General features: G+C 42.2%; 1 protein-coding gene across 50 annotated transcripts in view; it reads right to left on the bottom strand.

The window, feature by feature from the left end:
- RIMS2 (regulating synaptic membrane exocytosis 2) overlaps window positions 1-21,699 on the bottom strand; it is a 657,506-nt gene that overhangs the window by 83,769 nt on the left and 552,038 nt on the right. For 41 of the 50 annotated variants that reach the window (XM_073590110.1, XM_073590111.1, XM_073590125.1 and 38 more), the window contains one exon: window positions 4,599-4,705. In XM_073590110.1, coding sequence (XP_073446211.1) covers window positions 4,599-4,705 — 107 coding nt within the window. Of the gene's footprint in view, window positions 1-4,598; window positions 4,706-9,348; window positions 9,385-14,696; window positions 14,730-21,699 lie in introns of all 50 variants that reach the window. The other 9 variants (XM_073590116.1, XM_073590144.1, XM_073590149.1 and 6 more) reach the window with 3 other exon arrangements.

Below are 21,699 nucleotides of genomic sequence, written 5' to 3'. Positions count from 1 at the left end.
GGGACCCTGTCTATTAAACAGGGTGAAAAGCATCTACAAGTGTGTCTCTAGCTCTGGAAGATCCAACACATCCATGCAGCATGGTGGCTCAGTGGTTATTAGCACTGGGGTCCTGGGTTCAAATCTCACGAAGGACAACATCTGAAAGAAATTTGCATGTTCTCCCCGTGTTTGCATGAGTTTCCTCCCACATTCCAAAGACATACTGATAGGTAATGTAGGTGTGAGCCCCAATGGGGACAGTGCCAATAATGTCTGTAAAGTGCTGCGGAATTAATGGCGCTACATAAGTGAGTAAAATAAATTAATTACACTGACATCCCATTAACTTTTAAACTGATAATTGTGTAATACTTCAATTAACCTGTGGGGGTGCTGCAGTAGAACTGAACACTTACTGAGGACTTAGTTCACTTTTTGCAGCACAAAGCCATAGTCCGAACTACACAACGCCGTTAATGGCTTTCAAACAGTGTCACCTTTCTAGGATTTTTTTTATCTAGCGCTGTAATAATATATCCTCACAAGATCTCCTTCTCTACTCCCCTCTTATCTCCTCTTCCCACAATCGCATACAAGATTTCTCTCGCGCATCTCCCCTACTCTGGAACTCTCTACCACAACATATCAGACTCTCACCTACCATCGAAACCTTCAAAAAGAGCCTGAAGACCCACCTCTTCCGACAAGCCTATAACCTGCAGTAACCACCGATCGACCAAACCGCTGCACGACCAGCTCTACCCTCGCCTACTGTATTATCACCCATCCCTTGAAGATTGTGAGCCCTCGCGGGCAGGGTCCTCTCTCCTCCTGTACCAGTTATGACTTGTATTGTTTAAGACTATTGTACTTGTTTTTATGTATACCCCCCTCACATGTAAAGCGCCATGGAATAAATGGCGCTATAACAATAAATAATAATAATAATAATAATAATAATAATGTGTTCTCAGGCAGTGTGCGAACTTCAATGTATAATTTTTTTTAGCGAGGGTAAATGAGGTAAAATTCATCAGATCTGAATGATAATCTGCAATTACTGCTGAAACTGGGGAAGAAAGATTAAAATATATTCATGCTAGAGACTTGCAGCTGGCATCCTGCACAACCGAGCCCAGCCCGGCCTGGTGACAGATTGCATTTTGTGCCTTGCTTCAAAGATATCAAAGAATATGTACAGTCTTGAAGCGGAGAGAAAATACTAATTAAAACGCTAAGTAGTCTTTTTCTGAAATGGTGATTATCTACGCTCACATTAAGGAAAGATACAGCGAGCGCTGCTGATGAGCCGTCTGGACCGGGAGTGCTAACTACAAACACAAGAGTGCTATACGGATAGATACAATCCCCCTGTATGTACAGAAAACCCTAAACCGGCTTCACTTAGGCTAGTTTCACATTTGCGCTTTTGAGCGCAGCGACGGCCTGCGCACGGCCGCCGCTAAGCCCCGCCCCCTGCCGCGCCTCCGCCGGTAGCTCCGCCTACCGGAGCATGACGCTGCATGCGTCCTGCGTCCCCTATCTTTATCACTGGGGACGCAGGCCGTGCGCAGTATGCGTTTGGCGGCGCATGCGTCCTTTTCACGGTGCGCTGAGCGCAACCAAACTGCAGCAGCTTGCGTTTGGCGCTGGTCGGCGCACCGTGATAAGGACGCATGCGCCGACAAACGCATACTGCGCACGGCCTGCGCCCCCAGTGATAAAGATAGGGGACGCAGGACGCATGCAGCGTCATGCGCCGGTAGGTGGAGCTACCGGCGGAGGAGCGGCAGGGCTTAGCGGCGGCCGTGCGCAGGCCGTCGCTGCGCTCAAAAGCGCAAATGTGAGAGTATGTCCATTTTGAAATCACCTTATTTTAATGTTTAATAAGTCCTTAAAAAAATTAAAGGTGTAACCCACCTGTGGTGATTTTTTTCCCCCTTAAATGCATGTACTTGGGGTTAAAAACATTTTTGCCCTTGTGTTTCAGAAAAAATTTTGCGCCGTTTGACTTTTACAGGCTGTTTTTTTTCCCGTACTGTATGTTAAACTTTTGATGTAGTCTGTTGTTATAAATCAGCTAAGAGGCATTCTGAAAAAGACGTGTAAAAGATCTAAAAACTCTCCGGTAAGACTGTCAGAATGAGCTCACTGATGGAATCTCTTGTTAGCTCTTTCTGTAGCCAGCAAAAGACTGTGCGACAAAGAGGTTAACAAATTCAAACAGTGCAACAAATGCAAAAATATAGGCCCAAATACATACAATTAACAGATACTATTAAAGGAGTACTCCCATCTCCAAGTTCCTATCCCAATACGTAGTGGGTGTAATATTAATAATATTAGCAAATTCCACCAATTACAAATGAAGTGTAGTTCTTGTGATTCGCTATGTCACTTGCCCCATGTGCAGGGCATTGTAGTAGCTTAGGTATCTCCATGGTTACGACCACTCATATAGTGACAGTTGTTAGTGGTCGTAACCATGGATACTTAAGCTACTGCAATGCCCTGCACATAGGGTAAGTGACATAGCCAATCAGATCCAGCAGATCAGCAAGAATAAAGCGACAAATGTAAGGGAGTGTGAATGAAGGATCAGACTACACAGGGTTTACAATTAGTCAGGAGCCATAGGACGCTGGTCACACACAATGGTAGGATATTTATAATCAAGACTATTTAATAAAATATTTCCTTTTTTAATTTTAAATGCATTAGAGGTACAATAAAAAAATGATTATAGTGGTGGACAACATGTGAATGAATTCCCACCAAGCAGGTAAAAAGACATAATACCTTATGCTCCCTTTGCTAGCGCCCAGGGTGCGTTACATGGAGGGTAAGGATGTCTTCACATACATTAACGCTACTTTAGCCCTCAAACAAGACTGAACAGGGAAGCGTGCAGAGCCCCCCAAAAAGATTTTTCAATTGAAGGAGACAGTAGCCGAGTCCCCCTTACGGCACATTGGTCCTCGTCATGAATTGCTACATTCCCAAGATGCACACTATTGGTTGAACTTAAGGGTCAAGACTCTGGCAACAGGTATATCTCCGGGGCATTCTTGTTTCCTTTGGTCAATGTCAACCGCTTTATCAAGTCCCCAGACACACTTTCTTTAGGCATCTGCAACTAGGGCATGTCCTAAATACCCAGTTCCCAGACATTGGAAATTCCCTCATATCCCCATACCCCCTGATTGGGAATCCAAGGAGCCAAGGACTCAAGGGGTCGATCTTGTCTTCATACACCCCGTTACTAAGCAGAACATGTTCCTCATCGCAACTGCTGGCTGAGGCCAAATGGAGGACAGAAATAGCCTCCCTATCGGAGGAGGATTGGAACATGGCCTTGTCTTAGCTGTGGGGAAGAGGTGACAGATGTTATCCACCTGACCTCCTATGGCAGACTTTTGGAAAGAAGTCACAGCTATCCTCATCGAGACCACTCGCTCTGCCCTAAGGTGGGTCTACTAGTAATCCTTGATGAGGAGACTTGTCCTCACCACCCTCGCACTCTTCTCAGGGAAACATTGTTTTTGGCTGACAAGTCTATTGCCATGAGATGGATAGAAGACCTCTGAGAATTTCACACTGGGTCCATATGGTAAATACTGTAGCTTCCTATGAGAGGGTGGTAGGTAAAAATAGACACTGCGTTGAAAAAAGTGATAAGGTATGGAAACCTTGGTTTGATTCCCCTTTGACTCACACTAGTCCCCGGGCAATGAAGAGTATTCTCTCATGATAAAGTGATATTTGCGGCCTGAGGTGGGAGTCTTATGGTTTTGGTTACGATATTAGATCCATGGTATGTTATGGGCAAGGTTACCTTTGCCAGACAGCTTGAAAGAGCAATGAGACATTACTGCTTGTTCTTTCGTTCTATGATGTAACCTCGTTATGTTGGATAATCTTCACTAAAACAAGGTTACAAAACAAAACCAAACCATGACTGAATAGCAGATGGAGAAAACCTTAAACGAGTTGGACCAAAAACGTTGTTTATCACCTATACACAGGATTAGTGATAAATGTGTGCAAGCCAATGGTGCCGGCCGTGGGAAACCCACCAATCTCAAAAGCACAGGGTTCTTGGCCTCTATTCGAGTAGAGGTCATCTTGTGTACTAATGCTGCATTCACAGGCCATGAGACTGATGGAGAGGGTAGGTTCACACCACTGCTTTCTCCACATCTGAGAAAAACAATTATAAAACTTGATTCCAGCTCACCCAGTTGCTCTATGCTCATCCACCTGGGGCTCAGACACCGGCCTCGCCCTGGACTCCCATCAAGGATAATAGAAAAAAATTGCAGTCCGGCTCAACAGTACTGGATATTCCTTTTTCTTTTTCAAAAGAAAATATAGTGCATAACAAAGAAAATTTTCATGGTCGACATGACCCAGTCGACGCGTTTCGACTGCACTAAGCAGTCTTACTCAAGATCTTTTTGATAAATGTTGTTAATGGTCCAACCCCGTTTATAAATAAAGCATAATCAACGATACAAACGAGGTGTGCGTGGCAGTAAGCGCTGGGGTGGTAGGTACGTGGCAAGTAATCAGCACTAGTCAGAGTCCCAACCCGATACAGAAGGACTGCTCCTCACCTTGGAATGATAATCTTTCTCTAGCCGGGAGTCGGACCCCGTCACCTGCTTGTACTTGTTCATCTTCATTTTTATCTGTCGATTCCTCTCGTCTACATCCATTGAACCTGTCAGGAGCAGAGCAAAGTGTTTACCACCAAACTGTTGGCTATCAGGTCCTCAAATATAAAATTAATTTACCTTCAAAAACCATAGGAAGCCGTTCATTAAACTGATCACTCACCACCTGTAAAGCTGCAGAATTACCAATGAAGGCAGAGCCCATCAGCCCCAGGTGTACACCGGCTGGACGTGCACTTTTGGGTCTATCTGACAATTTATTATTGATGCACAGGATTACAATAACATGGCTGCTTTGTACCATAGACAGTGCCACACCTGTCCACAGGATGTGCGTGGTATTGCAGCTCTGTTCCATTCACTTCAATAGACATAATTTGACAGGTGTGACACAGTTTAGGTTAGAAAGCTGCCGAGTTATTCTAACCCTACACAACAATGCCTCCACTGTGTAATAGACAGGTAGACTTCATGGTGATGCTCAGAGCAAGCAACAAGTGACTCTACTATTAAAATCTACTACATTGAACCAAGCCCAGCCATGCATGAACTGCGGAGATGGGAGCTGCAGAATATCACCCCATTCACTGCACAGAGAAGAATCACCCCGGATGTTGCATGGTGAATGCGGTCTGCAGCTGAGAAGACTTTGCAATGATTAAATGTCTAGTTGTAAAAGCAATGGAGACCACAAAAGTATGGAGAGGAAAATCAGTGTTGTAGCATCCCCTGCCAGCCAAGTCCAAGGAACAGAGAGTTATAATAGTCATTAATATTGTATCACCATCACACTTGGTGGAGTGTTTATACCAATGTAATAATTACAGATAGATAGATAGATAGATCGATAGATAGATAGATAGATAAATAGATAGATAATAGATACTGTAGATAAATAATAGGTAATAGATATATAGATAATAGATAGATAATAGGTTAAAGAGATAATAGATAGATAATAGATAGATAGATAAATAATAGATAAGTAGATAGATAATAGATAGATAATATATATATATATATATAGATAATAGACAGATAGATAATAGATCGATAATAATAGATAGATCGATCGATAGATAGAAATAAGAGCACACGTTGTAAGATCGGTACAAACTATAGATGTTTTCCAAGTTCCCGTACATTCTGCGTGCTACTTTAAAGACTACTTGATAAATTATATTATAATCACAGCCTGAAATGGAGAATGATCTAGCACTATTCGGAGCCGGCTGTTTTCCCCTAACGTGCTGCCGACACAGTGCTAATCCTGCATTAATAGGTAGAATTGCAAAGCAAATATAAAGACTGGCAGTTCTACAATTTACTCCTGATTAAAAAATCCAGTTTGTTCTCATAAATAGAGTGAATTTTAATTCCAAGGCGCATATCTTATTGCTTATGTTACCGGCCACCCTGCGTTCTCATAGTGGCTGGCTGCCTAGTAAGGAGTATGCGCTGCCTGCTGGCCGCATTGCTGCACTTCTCCAGTGCTGCGGAGGCAGATGCCTGTGCTATCAACATGGAAGAGCCCTCAGTTCGGAGAAGTGGCACGACCATGCTGCTGGTCCGAGCCGTCAATTATCAATAGCGAAGAGTCAACCAGCAAACAGGAGCCCAGGAGTCATGGGAGTGGAGCACTCCTAAAGACGAAAGGCATAGTCCCTAAACAAGAGGCCCCCAACGTTTCTGACCTTGAGAGCCACATTCAGCTCTGAGAGAGGGTCGATAGCCACATCCAGCTCCTGCCCCACTCACAGTAGTGACACCCAGTGCCCCCTATTACCGGTATAACAACAGCCAAAGATTTTCAACAGAAATCACAACCCCAACCCCTATTAAGATCTGCTCTTCTGTACAGGGGGCGACACACAAAAGTCTCCGTCTTGAGATCTACTCTTAATAGCTGTAATGCACCAAGCTGGCGGACAGCCATGAGCCACACATCCCGGGCCCATGAGACACACATCCCAAGACCATGAGCCACACATCCGTGGCCGTGAGCCACACACCCCAAGACCATGAGCCACACATCCCGGGCCCGTGAGACACACATCCCAAGACCATGAGCCACACATCCCGGGCCCGTAAGCCACACATCCGTGGCCATGAGCCACACATCCTGGGCCAGCGAGAAACATGTGGTTCTCGAGCTACAGGTTGGAGATCTCTGCCCTCGACAAAAGCATATTGCCAAAACGCGTGTCAGGACTTGGCACCACAGTAGCAGGAAGCAATGTATAAATAAGGCTATTCCTTGGCTTCACATCGTTATCCATCCTAATTATGTATAATCAGGCATTGTTTTGATGCTGGGTGTTTTCATTGGCTAATATCATATAATAAGAAGCTTAAAGGGGCTGCCGGCCTATGTGACTGGAGATTTGTGAATTCCCACGGTGGCGGAACCAGGACTGGGCAGTCATGTAACGATATGAATGCAATATGCATAATTTCGGCCACATTACAACTAGACGTGTCCGACCTCGCTCAATACACTTGCATTGATAGAGGCCATGCATGTCTAGTTGGCACGTGACGGCATGTATGCAAATCACATACTTGCGGTCATGTGCCTGCCGCACCCAGTGCCAGCGTTGGAGAATCCTGACAGTGTGCACACTGCGAGGATTCACAAGTCTGCTCTCACATAGTGTGCCGTCCTACTCCTAAAGAAACAATATGAGACCAAACCTTTAATTACACCAATGGGACCGTACTGCGTATGTCACATTACAAACAAATCTTTACATTTGTGCTAATTATGATAGTAGCATGGCAAAGAGGGAAGTGTAGATTATTAGTTTCATAGGGAAATCTTTGTTATAATGTGTAATTTATTCTTTTATCCTTGCTCTTCCTATACTTAGGCGTCCAGTATGTGATTCCAATCAGTGACTGACATCCATCTATATATGAAGGTGTACACAAAAACAGCAGCTATCAATCGTTGAACGGTCCATCCATTGGACCAAAAAGTCTAGCAAATGTCCTGAAGATTTTGTCAGGACCTGTGAGATTTTCCAAACTTTTCAGGTATCCGGGAGGCTTTCCTTTGGTCCAAGAGAGTTGGGTAACTATGACCATAGATATCTTTGTTAATTAGGGTAGACTACCCACCGTGTCCTATTTGGCTAGCTGGACAGACTGAAATGCGTGGGAACCTTTTAGGAAAATATAGTGAAGCAATGTAATGAAAATAACAATGCAAAACCTCAAAGTGATAATCTGATGGTTACTTTGTCTGCTCAAAATAATTCCTTTGCTAAAAACGAGGGGAATATAGTAATATAGGAATGATGCATCTTGTCACAGACAGAACGTACCTGTCCTATAAAGTGCAATGGTGCTTAAAAATTTGGCCTGAAGCAACCCAATGGGTACGTTCATCATTCAGCACTATCATCTCAGAGATCAGAGTGTACGGGACAAAAAGGATCAATATGTAATAATTTATTCTTGCAGATTTTATGGAACTGGTAAGGTCGGTGTTTAACTTATTTGCTGGAATCAAATGCAAAATCTGTAACAGCCTCCTACCTACCACAAGCCCTATGAGCCTTTGGTTCCCTCAGACGCCAGGGCCTGGATGCTACTGCCACAGCTGATCTTCCTAGTTACTGCCCTCATGGAAATCGTACAGATCTACCAAAGACGACTTTGCCATTTGATAAGTTTCTGGTGCTTTCAGACTGCAGGCAAACCTATCATAGTGGCAGACAATCAGAACTACAACTCCCAGCCTCAAGTTATCTGCATACTTGTCAACTCTACCAGAATGTCCTCGAGGCTCTCCAAAAAAGACGAGATCTCTTGGATTGCCACTAAAGTAGGACCTGCACAATCATTCTGGATATCAGTGATTTCCAAAGGTTTCTTGTGCTCTAGCATTTCAGGGAAGTGGGCACCAGAGAATTGAAACTGTGGAAAATGGGCACGGGGTGCAAATTGGCTATGAAGGGTATGGCCTATAAACGGGAGCATGGCCTATTGCACCCCTCAGGGCTTGCATTCATTTCAGCGGAGAGCACCTCCTAGGAGAAACCAGCGATAAACAGCAGAGACGGAATTTGTACATGGCGTTAATGAAAAATAAATTGTAAAGTTTTAATAACGCATTGAAAGACCTTTGTTAAAGAGGTTATCCAGAATTCAATAGTTGTTTTGGATCATAGTAAAAAAAAAAACTATCAGGCAGGTAGTTGCTACCTAGTTATCAACTACCTGCCTGTTCTGTCCGGCGCCACCTCAGAGTGGTCACTGACCGCTCCTGAAGGCGATTCTACTGCTTCACATTAACAGAGCAGCTCTTCCGGACTGCTCTGTTGATGGGTTGTGAGTGCTGACGTCATGTTGATTGACAGCCGGCTCCCCAAAGTTATGCCAATCAGCATGACGTCGGCAGTCACGCTCCATCAACAGAGCAGAGAGGAAGAGAAGCCGCTGCTCCGTCAATGTGACGTCAGCGGAAGCTGCAGAATTGTTGACAGGAGCGGTCAGTGAACACTCTGTTCGGGCAAAGATCTGCGCTGGGCAGAACAGGCAGGTTAGCAACTACCTGTCTGTTAGTTCTTAGGACCATGGTAAAAATTAATATATTCCTAGATAACCCCTTTAAAAACACTGATACAAGAAAACAAAAATGCTACAGCATCCAAGTACACAACATGCTTCTAACTAAGTCCAATACCTGGATCCCCATTCTCTTGTTCTGCCGTTCTGTCTTCTAGAAACAAAAAATGGTAAATGTAATGGAAAACTGAAATGAAAGCGATGGTGGAACACAAGGACACCACAAGGACACAAACAAATCAGAAATGAATAAAACATGGAAAATGGATGGAATTTGTCTCGTTATCCCTTCTATTACACTATGAACACCAATGTCGGACTGGGGTAACAAGAGCACACCAGTAATGTTGACTCTAGGGGCCCACTGTTCAGCTACATGTAATATAACCTTACCCCAGTACACAATTTTTTATGCTTCTATAGAATCTGAAATTAAATTTGTATAATGAGTCATTAGATGATGCTTTTCTCTGTAAATAACAAATCAAGTGTATTAGCAATGCTCGTTAGCACTTCTTCACAAGGGCCCACCAGAGGATTCACCTGCTAACCGGTGGGCCAGTCCAAGCCTAAGGTACACCCTGAAACTTTTCACGACCTTTTTTCCGTTATATTTCCCAAATATCTTTTCTTCATTCATATATCCCACAAATTTAATCTTTTTATACTAGTTTTTTTAACACAATTTTTAAAGGGACATTACTGTATCTATAATCTACTAAATTTATCATCACTTTCAGTAATTTCTGCTTACTGCTAATCATTGCATGATCTCTCTCATATTTATCTGTCTATTTCATATCTATCTACCTTTTGCATGGAATACATTGCTTTCATGTTTCTTGCTATGTTTGGAGTGCGACCTCTTTTTCTCCTATCTATCGATCATTATTTATGTCTATTTATCCTATGTCATATCTACCAGTGTACTCTTCAGCTGTTATAATCTAATGACCATAAATACATTTCTTCAAGTTGATGTAATTATCATCCCTCACATTTGTCTTAAATCACTATTTTTAAAGCACGTTGTTAGTCAAATTCAGAAAAAAAAGTTCTGGTGTGCAAAAAAAGGATCAGCTTCTTTTTTTCTGAATTTCAGACAACCCTTTGATGGCACTGACAGCAATTCTTGCATATTGTGAATTTTTTTTTTATAACATTCAGCGTTTGCTATTACATTATGTCAAGAGAAACAGTTAAATGACAAATTCATCTCTGCTACCTGCGTACCAATACAATAACCCTGCTGCAAACTGCTGTACAATTATCTGTATATAAATGTCATTCATCAAAGCCCAGGATTGAAATAGCAGCAAGACGTCTTCACTCTGTCACTGTCGTCTTCGAGTCATCTCAAGAGAACGAACATTTCTGGTAGGTTTTCTGTATGTAGACACTGTGAGACATGGATGTCGTGCTAGCCACTACTAGTCAAAAAGGATATTTTTGAGTTTCCCACGGAACTTTGTGACCTCAAAAATACAGTAAAAGCCCTTTATTCTGGCATTTAAAAGGCAAATGAATGACAAAATATACAGTGCTTCCCAATCAATTGATCAAGAAGCTATGGTTATAACTAGAGTTGAGCAAAAAAATTTTGCAGGACACTGGTCCATCGGCCACGTGATTAGTCCGTGGCTGCCGCACCAGAGAACTGCAAACCTTCTACCTGCAACATTCCCGGCACCTCTTCCGATTAGTAGGTTGCCAATAAATCATGCGTTGCTTGCAACACAATGTAATGCCGTCCCGGTGGTCTCCTAATCAGAAGAGGCTCTGGGGATGTCGTAAAAAAAGGTTTCCAGGCCACCGGCATTGCCATTGGACCAGAAACCTGCGAGTCTTTTTGATCATCTCACTGACAGTTACAGGGGCGTTCCCTTATTCTGCATAGGAGCTGTAGACGGCCAGACAGGTTTCCCTGTAGAGGCTGCTGCTTTATATTACATGCCAGATCAGATAAAGACATGAAAAGCTGGAGTCCAACTAAACAGGAGGACCCAAGTGGTGGACCCCCCTGTATGACGTTCATTTGAGTTTTTCCATGCAATTCTGTCATATCTTATTACCTAGTACAGACAACATGCATAAAGTGCCTATTGAAGTAAAAAAGAAAAATATATAAAGTATATAAACAATAATGTGAAACAACTTCAGGATTTTGAGCCTCAGTGCAAAATCTGTCAGCCCATCTGCCTTGTGATGAATTCAATTCTGAAAGATTGTCAACTGCATTGAACTTCCACGAGTTCCTCCACCTCCATCAGGTCTATCTATTATAATATCTATTTATAATAATATCTATCTATTATCTATCATCTATCTTCTACATATCTATCCCTCTAACTATCCCATATCAATCTATTATCTATATATTATCTATCTATTTATTACCTATCTATCTATGCATCTAATATCTAGAAAAGAGTAAAAAGCAGCACCAGCAAGTAGGGTGCAGTGCCTCATAGCTACATACCAGTCCTTCAATACAGTCCAAAGAATTGAGACTGCACACCATATAAAGATATAATCTAAGTGCTATTTATTAGCCCATATGGCGACATTTCGGTCCAGAAGTGTGGACCTTTCTTAAGCCTTGATTATATCTTTATATGGTGTGCTGCCTCAATTGGACTGTATTGCATATCTACTGAATCTATCTATTATCTATCTATCATCTATCTCTCTATCTATAAGAGTATTATAAAGCAAATATAGAAATGGCCACTGACAATTAGGGAAGAAAAGATCCCTCAGAGAACTCTGAAATATCTATATACGTCTGCCATCTAACACCGTATTACTTGTAATTCAGTAAACGAAATCGCCTAACACATTACATATGATATAGGGGGTCGTCCTCCATTCTTGATCACAGAAGGATCCTCAATATAGACCGGGGTTGTCTTGGTAGGACAACCCCTTCACGATATTAACAGATTAGTGATCCGGAGTAATGAACACTTACCAGATATACTTCTATGGTTTTATTGCCAAATTGGTAGTAATGTTCTAGATTTTCCCTAATAATTCACAGGTACAGTATTATGTCATACAGATAATATTAAACATTGGTTGTGACATTTAACTGTAAACTTCATCTCTGGTTACTGATATTGAAGCCCAAATGAAAGTAGACTTTGATGGGTGCCCACATCTACCAATCCAATGCTATGGCCGAATAACACAGTTCTGTCTCCTAATTCACCCAGATGGGTGCCCACATCTACCAATCCAATGCTATGGCCGAATAACACAGTTCTGTCTCCTAATTCACCCAGATGGGTGCCCACATCAACCAACACAATGCTATGGCCGAATAACACAGCTCTGTCTCCTAATTCACCCAGATGGGTGCCCACATCTACCAACACAATGCTATGGCCGAATAACACAGCTCTGTCTCCTAATTCACCCAGATGGGTGCCCACATCTAGCAACCCAATGCTATGGCCGAATAACACAGCTCTGTCTCCTAATTCACCCAGATGGGTGCCCACATCTAGCAACCCAATGCTATGGCCGAATAACACAGTTCTGTCTCCTAATTCACCCAGATGGGTGCCCACATCTACCAACACAATGCTATGGCCGAATAACACAGCTCTGTCTCCTAATTCACCCAGATGGGTGCCCACATCTACCAACACAATGCTATGGCCGAATAACACAGCTCTGTCTCCTAATTCACCCAGATGGGTGCCCACATCTAGCAACCCAATGCTATGGCCGAATAACACAGCTCTGTCTCCTAATTCACCCAGATGGGTGCCCACATCTAGCAACCCAATGCTATGGCCGAATAACACAGTTCTGTCTCCTAATTTACACAGATGGGTGCCCACATCTACCAACCCAATGCTATAGCTGAATAACACAGTTCTGTCTCCTAATTCACCCAGATGGGTGCCCACATCTACCAACCCAATGCTATGGCCGAATAACACAGCTCTGTCTCCTAATTCACCCAGATGGGTGCCCACATCTACCAACACAATGCTATGGCCGAATAACACAGCTCTGTCTCCTAATTCACCCAGATGGGTGCCCACATCTAGCAACCCAATGCTATAGCTGAATAACAGTTTTGTCTCCTAATTCACCCAGATGGGTGCCCACATCTAGCAACCCAATGCTATGGCCGAATAACACAGTTCTGTCTCCTAATTTACACAGATGGGTGCCCACATCTACCAACCCAATGCTATGGCCGAATAACACAGTTCTGTCTCCTAATTCACCCAGATGGGTGCCCACATCTACCAACCCAATGCTATGGCCGAATAACACAGTTCTGTCTCCTAATTTACCTAGATGGGTGCCCACATCTACCAACCCAATGCTATAGCTGAATAACACAGTTTTGTCTCCTAAATTCACCCAGATGGGTGCCCACACCTACCAACACAATGCTATGGCCGAATAACACAGTTCTGTCTCCTAATTCACCCAGATGGGTGCCCACATCTACCAACCCAATGCTATAGCTGAATAACACAGTTCTGTCTCCTAAATTCACCCAGATGGGTGCCCACACCTACCAACACAATGCTATGGCCGAATAACACAGTTCTGTCTCCTAATTCACCCAGATGGGTGCCCACATCTACCAACCCAATGCTATAGCTGAATAACACAGTTCTGTCTCCTAATTCACCCAGATGGGTGCCCACATCTACCAACACAATGCTATGGCCGAATAACACAGTTCTGTCTCCTAATTCACCCAGATGGGTGCCCACATCTACCAACCCAATGCTATAGCTGAATAACACAGTTTTGTCTCCTAAATTCACCCAGATGGGTGCCCACACCTACCAACACAATGCTATGGCCGAATAACACAGTTCTGTCTCCTAATTCACCCAGATGGGTGCCCACATCTACCAACCCAATGCTATAGCTGAATAACAGTTTTGTCTCCTAAATTCAACCACCAATTCACAACTGTCCACATTAGATTCCCCAAATGCTTATTTGACTTTCTCGCAGTCAGTTCACTATATAAGTCTTTTTTACAGATCCTCTATCCAAATCACTAGTTAGACCACACATGGGGTAATGTGTGTGTTTTGGGGAACCTCAGGAGAGAAGATTTTCCAATAACACACACAGGGATTCTTTACAGTAAGAGCAGAGAGACTAAAAACCTCTCGACAAGAGCATGATGGTGAATTCAATTCAAACATTACGAAAGAGTCGTAGACCTTTCTATTATATTACAGGCAATATTAAAAAAAAGGTCTGAAGGTGCCCAAGGTGAAGATTTCTGAAGTTTAGCATTGTTTCTTTAAGAATCGTACTGCTTGCATTATGCTCATTCTCAGTTGTCATGAACAGGACAAAAAAAAGTTATGTTTCATATGAAAGTTATTCCTAAGGATGAAAAGAGACATGCACCACGAAATAGACACAGCAACAATGACAAAGACAAAAGACCAAGCAAAGATTCAAGACACAGACCTGAGTTTCGTCTTCGTGGCAAGTCCAAGTCTTCTGTGGCAACACCATGCAATGACAGACAGAGACAAAGGAGATGGGAGTGAGTGTAAGACTCAGAAGAAAGCAATGGACACTCAAGAAAAAAAAAACCAAACACCTTGTACAGGTTGAGAAAAAGCACAGATTGTACGCAGACAGATGGCACAGAATGAACAGGAACAAAAAGACAAAGAGGACAATAGAAAAGAGACTCCGAGAACACACAAGCAAGGAGCGAAAATCAGAAAATCGTTTGGAAAGCAATTTAACATTCAGCACCCTGTGAATAAGCTGGTCAATCCATAACTATACTTAAAGACACAGTTTTATAGAAGAATACAAAAAAAATAAAGAAATGAGCCGGAGCATAAGTTGGTATACAAAAAAAGTAAGAGCATGTTCACACTGTGGCCATTTCACAGACAAAGCCCCCCCAAAAAAACAAAATGAGCACATATCCTAGAGTAAGTAGATAGTAAATAACATGTAAACTAACATGTAAATAACATAGGTTGCTTAGGCCTCTTTCACACTTCCGTTTTTGACAATCAGTCAAGATCCGCCGATTTGGAAAAAAAACAGATCTGCCATTTTTCTTTGCGGATCCGTTTTTTTCCCCATTGACTTTCATTATTGGCGGATTGTGACGGATTGCCGTCCGTTGCATCCGTTTTTGTGCGGATCCGCCAAAATGTTAGTGTCCGTCAACATCCTCAAAGATTTCCAAACGGAGCTTGCAACGTTTTTTTGGCCGGCGGATCCTCCAGACACTGATTTAACCCGAAATTCTGTCTGGGTGCTGGACAAAAATAAATAAATAAATAAATCTCTCTCTCTCTCTCCTTTTCCAGGCTGCAATTCCTTTAACATTCTTCATTTGGCGGATCCGTCAAAAATACGGACGGGTAGCATCCGTTGTCATCACTACTAAAACGGATCCGCTATCCGTCCTTTTGGCGGATTTTAACTGACACAAAAAACTGAAGTGTGAAAGAGCACTTAGTTAACACTATTTTGATCAAAAAGCGTAAAAGGAGTACCCAGTCGGGGCAGTCCTATCCTATCTCTAGTATTAAAACCTTACCTTGTGTCAGCAGACCTAGAGATAGGTTAGGACTGTCCCAATGGGTACAACTTGTCGCGGGGGATGGCTTTTACGCTTTTTGATCAAAATAGTGTTAAACAAGTACCCCATGTTATTTACATGTACTACTACTATCTACTTACTACAGGGTATATGCTCATTTTATTTTTTTCTTGGGTTTTAGAAGAATATAAAAGCCCACAGAAAATAATATCCCGGTAAAATAAAACACATAAAGCTGTCTAATATATGCATTGTGATGACTTTACCTAGTGTTCTATAGGATATCATGCTATTACTGTACAGATATATACTGTGTATGTGTGTGTGTATGTGTGTATGTCCGGGATAGGCATCTGCACCGTCGCAGCTACAGCCACAAAATTTGGCACAGTCACACGTCTGGATAACGAGAGCGTCCTAGGCTATGTTGTGAGGTGAAATTTTAACCCCGCGCGTTCCAATTCACCAAACAATTTTGCCCCTATCTACATAATGGGGAAAAAGTGTGTGTATCAAGCCCCGCCGCTCATTATGATGACATAATGGTTGCCATGGCGACGCTGATGTCATAATAGGTTGCAAGCCCCGCCGCTCATTATGTCATAATGGTTGACTATGGGATGGAGGATGTGTGATGGGTATATGGGCACGGGACGGCGGATATGTATGATGGGTATATGGGCACGGGACAATGGGATGGAGGATATGTATGATGGGTATGTGGGCATTCGACTATGGGATGGCGAATATGTACGATGGGTATATGGGCATGGGACTATGGGATGGAGAATATGTATGATGGGTATATGGGCACGGGACTATGAGATGGAGGATATGTATGATGGGTATATGGGCACTCGACTATGGGATGGAGGATGTGTGATGGGTATATGGGCACTCGACTATGGGATGGAGGATATGTATGATGGGTATATGGGCACGGGACTATGGGATGGCGAATATGTATGATGGGTCTATAGACATGGGACTATGGGATGGAGGATATGTATGATAGGTATATGGGCACGGGCCCATGGCATCGTGGATATATATGATGGGTATATGGGCACGGGACTATGGGATGGAGGATAATTATAATTTGTTATAACTAACCACAGTTAGTTACTATGCCCGGGCATAGTAGTATATATATATAGATAGTATATACTGTATATATATATATATATATATATATATATGTTTTATTTTTTAAAAATTCTGTGGAAGCATGGTTGAAAAGCAATGTCTGACTTTCATTTGGTCATTTTTTTCATCGATCTTTGGCTTATTATTACTTTTGTCAGATTCAAGTTATTTCTGTCACCATTGTGGATTTTTCTGTAATTAATCGAGGGGTACCAACAATTTTGACCACGTGTGTGTGTGTGTGTATATATATATATATATATATATATATATATATACACTCACTGGCCACTTTATTAGGTACACCATGCTAGTAACGGGTTGGACCCCCTTTTGCCTTCAGAACTGCCTCAATTCTTCGTGGCAGAGATTCAACAAGGTGCTGGAAGCATTCCTCAGAGATTTTGGACCATATTGACATGATGGCATCACACAGTTGGCGCAGATTTGTCGGCTGCACATCCCTGATGCGAATCTCCCGTTCCACCACATCCCAAAGATGCTCTATTGGATTGAGATCTGGTGACTGAGGAGGCCATTTGAGTACAGTAAACTCATTGTCATGTTCAAGAAACCAATCTGAGATGATTCGAGCTTTATGACATGGCGCATTATCCTGCTGAAAGTAGCCATCAGATGTTGGGTACATTGTGGTCATAAAGGGATGGACATGGTCAGCAACAATACTCAGGTAGGCTGTGGCGTTGCAACGATGCTCAATTGGTACCAAGGGGCCCAAAGAGTGCCCAGAAAAAATTCCCCACACCATGACACCACCACCACCAGCCTGAACCGTTGATACAAGGCAGGATGGATCCATGCTTTCATGTTGTTTACGCCAAATTCTGACCCTACCATCCGAATGTCGCAGCAGAAATCGAGACTCATCAGACCAGGCAACGTTTTTCCAATCTTCTACTGTCCAATTTCGATGAGCTTGTGCAAATTGTAGCCTCAGTTTCCTGTTCTTAGCTGAGAGGAGTGGTACCCAGTGTGGTCTTCTGCTGCTGTAGCCCATCTGCCTCAAAGTTCGACGCACTGTGCGTTCAGAGATGCTCTTCTGCCTACCTTGGTTGTAACGGGTGGCAATTTGAGTCACTGTTGCCTTTCTATCAGCTCGAACCAGTCTGCCCATTCTCCTCTGACCTCTGGCATCAACATGGCATTTCCGGCCACAGAACTGCCGCTCACTGGATTTTTTTTCTTTTTCGGACCATTCTCTGTAAACCCTAGAGATGGTTGTGCGTGAAAATCCCAGTAGATCAGCAGTTTCTGAAATACTCAGACCAGCCCTTCTGGCACCAACAATCATGCCACGTTCAAAGGCACTCAAATCACCTTTCTTCCCCATACTGATGCTCGGTTTGAACTGCAGGAGATTGTCTTGACCATGTCTACATGCCTAAATGCACTGAGTTGCCGCCATGTGATTGGCTGATTAGAAATTAAGTCTTAACACACAGTTGGACAGGTGTACCTAATAAAGTGGCCAGTGAGTGTATATATATATATATACACACACACACACACACATATACACACACTATACGCATGCATAAAATATATAAAAGACAAAACATGTATATATATATATATATATATATATATATATATATATATATATAAATAATATTACGATATTCTTTAGGGCACCAGGTAAATCTAGCGGGCCAACACAGTGCTTCCACAAGGCAGTTTTATATTGTAAGAACCATTGAATACAACTCGGTGAGGTAATAACTGGTTTAGTGAACAGTGGTCGATTATCAATCAACCTTCATTCAAATTCAAAATTTCCACCATTATGTACAAATTCCATTGATTCACCACAAAAAAAAAATCTATAAAAAAATGTTCTTAACATCTTATATACTGAGACAGGATCCCTTAGGCTACTTTCACACATCAGTTTTTTGCCGTCAGGCAGGATCCGGCTATTTTTAGAAAAAACGGATCCAGCATAAATTTTGGAGACCTGTAGAAACGGATCTGTTTTTCTGCCGGATCCGTCTAGCAGGTTATATCTGTTTCCTGGGGGCTGGCCAATTGGATCTGAGCATGCGCAGACTTAAAAAAACGGATCCGGTGGCTGGATCTGTCTTTTTCTGGATCCGGCGCATTCCGGCGCCCATAGACTTTCATTGTGGCAAAAAGCCGGAAGCGTCGGATCAGGCGCTTATGGCTTTTTCGCCGGAGACAAAAAAAGTTACAGTAGCCGTTTTTTCCAGACGCCAGAATGAGACAAGTAGCCGGATCCGGCAAAAAAAACGGATAAAACGCAATGCCATCCGGCGCGATCCGGCGCTAATGCAAGTCAATGGGGAAAAACTGGATCCGGCATTGCATTGCGGATCGCGCCTGACGGCGAAAAACTGATGTGTGAAAGAGGCCTTAGAGTTGCAGGCCCAAAGCCTGAGGCTGCATTACTGGGAGACTCTGAGAACAACTTGCCACCTTCCAATTTCTGTCAGGTACAGGGTTGTCATGGAGATCTTGTTTGGATTAAGATCACCAAATACATCAATGTCTACTCCATTCATTGACGGTGGCGAATATCTGTACTGTATATGTGTAGCACTGATATACATGGCGATTCCACGCCATATCGTCATGGAAACACTACATCTCACCTTTCAGGAGACGAGCTGTACCTCTCAGTAGTGCAGTCTAAGGGCTTGGGCCTGTAATCATTCACTATCATCTGAGGGATTCATTCTCCCTCTACTACTGCAAAAACTAAAATAGACCATAGAGGAAGAAAAATGTACAACACCTGACAATATTTTTAAAAAGAATTCACAATAATGTACAACTCATGAAATGTAAATCATCTTATCTGCCTTCAGCCTGAGGGTCGACTTGACACGAAAAGTCTATCGAGACAACAAACCCTGTTAAAAGGATTTTCCTTGAAAAAGGTACAATTTGGCCATACAGTTTTAATAGAAAAGTGAGAGCGTTCGACGAGGTTAGATACCGTAATTAAATATGTTAGATTATGGCGGCCATTTTTAAAAATTGAAAACAGACAGTGTAGCCAATATGGTCGTCCTAATTATCTCCCCAGAAACCCAAGGTAATTTGTAAACTCATTGGAATATTCCTAAATAAGAAAGTGACAATTTTACCATCAGTTTGTGAGAAAATACAAAAATGCCAACCAATATGGCAGCACTTCCTGTAATAAATACAAAATAAAAAATATAAATCTAAAAGACAAAAACAGAAAAAAATCCTAAAAGCCTATAAGAGAATATCATATCAGCATTTGCTAATTTACTAAACTATGGCCGAGTTGCAATTTTATGTGGAAATCCTCAAAGTTAATTCAGATGATTATAGCTCTCCATAGTAACTAATGGAGGTGGGTCCTTAGTAGAGAGGAGCGAATATTTCAATATTCGGTTCGGATTACGATCGCCATGTTTGCAATATTCGCCGAACATAGCCGAACGCCATTGGAGTCAATGGGAGTACAGATGAGTGAATATGTTCGGAAACTATCTTCAATCATAAATTCGGCATGAATATGGCACGGACATTGCATATTCGGATTCAGCAATCGTTTTCCGAACATATTTGATCCTCTCTAGTTCTGCGTGGGAAACGTCCCCCTCTATGCTGTCAATATGCCCCTATGGACTGGGGTGTCGTCATAAAACAATGCATTTTGGAAGACATTCTATTGGCACATAATTGAACCATAAAGAAGGAAGATGGTGGCCAATTCTCTGATGCTTTGAGAAAGAATTTCAAGGACAGATGGGACTAGAAAGGATCTGGCAAGTTATCTTTTTACTTTTTTTTTTTTAAAGAGTGTACCCCAAAAAAGAGTTGTATATCAAAAGTTATACAACCAAAATACTTCTAGAGCTGAGTATTCTTGAGAGATAATTGTAGCCAAAACAGTCCTGGTGGCCACATGTCAATGATTTCATGCCGTTCATGATAATTTGGCTCAGTGGTCCTGACCACAGCGATCAGGTCAGGCTTTAACCCCTTCATGACCCAGCCTATTTTGACCTTAATGACCTGGCCATTTTTTGCAATTCTGACCAGTGTCCCTTTATGAGGTAATAACTCTGGAACGCTTCAACGCATCCTAGCGATTCTGAGATTGTTTTTTCGTGACATATTGGGCTTCATGTTAGTGGTAAATTTAGATCGATAATTTTTGCGTTTATTTGTGAAAAAATCAGAAATTTGGCGAAAATTTCGCAATTTTCAAATTTTGAATTTTTATTCTGTTAAACTAGAGAGTTATGTGACACAAAATAGTTACTAAATAACATTTCCCACATGTCTACTTTACATCAGCACAATTTTGGAAGCAAAATATTTTTTTGTTAGGAAGTTATAAGGGTTAAAAGTTGACCAGTGATTTCTCATTTTTACAACAAAATTTACAAAACCATTTTTTTTAGGGACCACCTCACATTTGAAGTCACTTTGAGGGGTCTATATGGCAGAAAATACCCAAAAGTGACACCATTCTAAAAACTGCACCCCTCAAGCTACTCAAAACTACATTCAAGAAGATTATTAACCCTTTAGGTGTTTCACAGGAACTAAAGCAACATGGAAGGAAAAAAGGACATTTTAATTTTTCCAACCAAAATTTTCTTTCAGCATCAATTTCTTCATTTTCACATGGGCAACAGGATAAAATGGATCCTAAAATTTGTTGGGCAATTTCCCCTGAGTACACCGATACCTCATATGTGGTCAAAAACCACTGTTTGGGCGCACGGC

The sequence above is a fragment of the Dendrobates tinctorius genome, unplaced genomic scaffold, assembly GCF_039654945.1.
Source record: "Dendrobates tinctorius isolate UK_male_01 unplaced genomic scaffold, ASM3965494v1 ptg000116l, whole genome shotgun sequence".
Classification (NCBI taxonomy): domain Eukaryota; kingdom Metazoa; phylum Chordata; class Amphibia; order Anura; family Dendrobatidae; genus Dendrobates; species Dendrobates tinctorius.
Note: the sequence above shows the minus strand (reverse complement) of the source record. Positions and strands in the feature narration are given on the sequence as shown.